Source organism: Juglans microcarpa x Juglans regia, chromosome 8S (genome assembly GCF_004785595.1).
Source record: "Juglans microcarpa x Juglans regia isolate MS1-56 chromosome 8S, Jm3101_v1.0, whole genome shotgun sequence".
Taxonomy (NCBI): Eukaryota; Viridiplantae; Streptophyta; class Magnoliopsida; order Fagales; family Juglandaceae; genus Juglans; species Juglans microcarpa x Juglans regia.
The window spans coordinates 2,904,260-2,907,718 of record NC_054609.1 but is presented as its reverse complement, the minus strand read 5'-3'; the positions used below and the strand labels follow the sequence as shown (position 1 = coordinate 2,907,718).

The window sequence follows — 3,459 nt, the reverse complement described above, 5'->3', positions numbered from 1 at the left end:
AAATGTATTCTAAAGAAGATAGAAAAGAAATGGGCGCCGTTTGATATTTATAGGAAAAGTGAGAATTCACTTTTGTGAACATTGGCTCGAGCGAACGTCGAGCGAGTGTCGAGCGAACGTAGATATTCTGCACTTCGCTCAAGCCAACAGTTGTGCGAGAGTCGAGCGAAGCTCTCTGCCTGAACTCGCTCAAGCTGAGTGTCGAGCGAGTGTCAAGCGAAGCTCTCTGACTTGGATATTGCTCGAGCTGAATGTCGAGCGATACTTGAGCGAAGCTCTCTGTCTGAATTCGCTCGAGCTGAATGTCGAGCGAATGTCGAGCGAAGCTCTCTGTTTGAATTCGCTGGAGCTGAATGTCGAGCGAATGTCGAGAGAAGCTCTCTGTCTGAATTCGCTCGAGCTGAGTGAACCTCCACTCGAGCGAACCTACGACACATGCACTGTTCAATCTGAATTCAAGCCACCTCATAACAGGGAACATGGAAGTTTATTTCACGTTGTTGTTAAACATCGACAAGGGAGTGTATTCAATCTGATATATGAGACAGATGTTATGAAGACTAACCTTGCAACCTATATTGACAAAGAACGAAACAATATGCTTCACTTGGATGCAGAATTGCCTTCTCCAAATCGACTGAATATCGTATTCGGAGCAGCTCTTCAAATGCAACGAGAGATGCTCTGGTTTCAGGTACAAGCGGGTGGAGTCAACATGCACGTAGAATAGTTAATTAATAGAATGAATCGATCATGCGTGGTTCAAACTTAATATCTCTGCTATATTTGATACGTACTGAAAATAGCTAGCTAGGTAGATTCTATTATTTATATTATATCTTAATACACATGTATTGCTTATTGTAGGAGATAAAAAAGATCATGCCGAACTCCTACGTGACTGAGACGAATACAAAAGGACAAACACCTAAGGAGATATTTATGAAGAGCCACGAAGACCTGCAGAAGAAAGGTGAAAAGTGGATGAAGGACACAGCAAACTATTGCATGCTCGTGGTAGCACTGATTGCCACTCTGGTATTTCCAGCTGCCTTTACAGTACCGGGTGGCAACAATCAAGATACAAGCATTCCAATCTTTCTGGAAACCAATTGGTTTATGGTATTTTTCATATCAGATGCAGTAGCAATGCTATTCTCTTCGTCTTCTGTATTAGTTTTCCTGTCAGTTCTTACGTCACGCTACACCGAAAAGGATTTAATCAAAACATTACCTCAGAGGTTGGCGTTGGGACTAGGTACGCTCTTAATATCAATAGTGGCCATGCTTTTAGCCTTTACCGCAGTTTTTTGGTGTTTCAATGCAAAACACCAAGTGTTCCGATTGGTATAATTGTCGCGGCACCGGTTATCCCAATTAGTTTGTTTGTTATGCTGCATTATGCTCTTTGGCTTGATATTTTCCGATCAGCATTTATTTCTAATCTTCTTTTCCGGTCACAGCATAGGCTTTTTGGAGCTAGGAAAAAATGGCAATCTCCAGTCATGCAATTACGTCTCGGTACAAAATTTAAGCAAATGATCAGGCCTTCAGTTTGATCTTCATTAATTAGCTAGCTAGCCAGGAATGTTGCTTTTTTATGTGTGCGTGCGCAGCATCTATGTGTTTCTCGTTATCATGCTTTCCTTTGTAAAACCGGCCACGTACGGGTTGGCTGATTGTATGAAAGCTGCTATTAATTATAAAGAACTCTCCAAAGTAGATGATCTCTTACAAGATTTCTATGATGTTTGTAATTTTTCCCATTTGTCATGTAATATGTTGTTGAATATTCTCATTTTTTTAATATTAACCAGACAAAAAGGACAAAAAATATTTTAAACAATTTGATGCAATTAGGATTCATGAAAATCATGAAATAGTACTCTATAATATTGTCTATTTGGCAACTCGATTACTCAATATGCGCTCAGTAAAACCTTGAATCATGAAGGATAACCTTAGTAAATGACGCATACCAAATTAAACTCGCTCATTACTTCAACTAGACTAGGCTCACTAATGCCAAATATTCTTTTCAGCATTCGTTAGCTAGGAGCTCATTCATATAAAGTAGAGATTTTTAATATATCTAGCTATAAATTAACTATTTGTATGTATACTAGAATAATAGATAATGATATCATTAGTATGTATCAATTTTCAATATAGGCTATAAAAATCACTACAACAAAAATTAGTTTTTGTGACGGTTTGAAAATTGTGACAGTGCCCAAACCGTCACAAAAAGGTATTTTCTATGACAGTTTGTGGAAACCTTCACTGAAAGCAGCTGAGAAATTACATTACGTTCAAATGTATATATATTCACGTTAGAACGTTCCCTGAACATTCGAATGTGGGGTCTATTTACGTGCGAACGTAAAAAAATTTGGCGCCAACGTTCGAACGTTATTGATTCTCACGTGTGAATGTTAATTGATTTAATATTAAAGTTGCATGAGCTAACATTAAAAAAGATTGGGAATCGAAATTCAAAAACAGTAGATATATTATATTAAATAAAAATATTGTTCATTACAAATGATAAAAATAAAGTACAGAATACTCAGAACATATTGGTTACATATTTATTAAATCTTTAGTCAATGCGTTGACCTTTGTGTTTAGGATATCTATTCGATGGAAAATATCAGCGACAAAATCTTCAACACTATGTTCTACTGACTCGATGTTTCGATCTATGTGTGCAGTAATATCTTAGATCATTGCATCAATCCAAGCAGGCCGCGCATCTCTCATAGATGTACCCGTCAGCGGCTAATTAGTACTCCCAACACCGGGTTTAGACTGGATCGGAGGAATAAGATCTGGTACAGGGCCAAGTTGACATCAAGCATGCCCCTTCCCTTATCTAATGCTCTGATGGTGTGTGGTAATGTCAATGGGCTCATCTAGTCTGTCCTCCACTCCTCCACCATGGGTTGTACACTCCGGGCCAGTAATAGCTTGGTAATGAGGACTCCATATATAAGGTTGTCCATGGAGATAACGCTCGCCTCGTAACTAATCTTCTAAAAAATACGAAGTGGCAAGTCGATGGGGTCTCCATGTGCCACTTGTATAAGGAACTATGCATGTTTCCGCTAAATGTGGCCTTATGTCCCACTAGATTCACATTTGTCGCAACAATAAGATGCAACATGCAAAAAAAGGAAGGAGTGGTACCTGGCTGAAGGAGTTATTCCTATCGATTTGGTCTCGGTCAATCCTAGCGAGTATGTAGAAATCGTCATCTCGATCACCATCCTCTTCATCAGTACCCCCAGCCTCTGACCGGTCAATTGAGCCAGTAAATGATGTAGAAGTGCCTACATCTACATCTACGTTGGATCCATCTATAGGCAGAGCATTTCCTGCAGTCGATATCTCAGTTATACGACCGATCTCCAAAAGTTCGGCAATGATGTCTGCCGAGACCTCGAACTGAACACCGCG

The 3,459-nt window shown here is 39.4% G+C and overlaps 1 protein-coding gene across 1 annotated transcript; it reads left to right on the top strand.

Moving 5' to 3' along the window:
- The first annotated feature begins 572 nt into the window (after window positions 1-572).
- Window positions 573-1,712, top strand: LOC121244492 (ankyrin repeat-containing protein ITN1-like). The gene is made up of 2 exons (XM_041142575.1): window positions 573-694; window positions 868-1,712. Exons 1-2 carry the CDS (start codon window positions 599-601, stop codon window positions 1,351-1,353), a joined length of 582 nt encoding a protein of 193 aa, XP_040998509.1. The 5' UTR covers window positions 573-598; the 3' UTR covers window positions 1,354-1,712.
- Window positions 1,713-3,459: the final 1,747 nt, after the last annotated feature.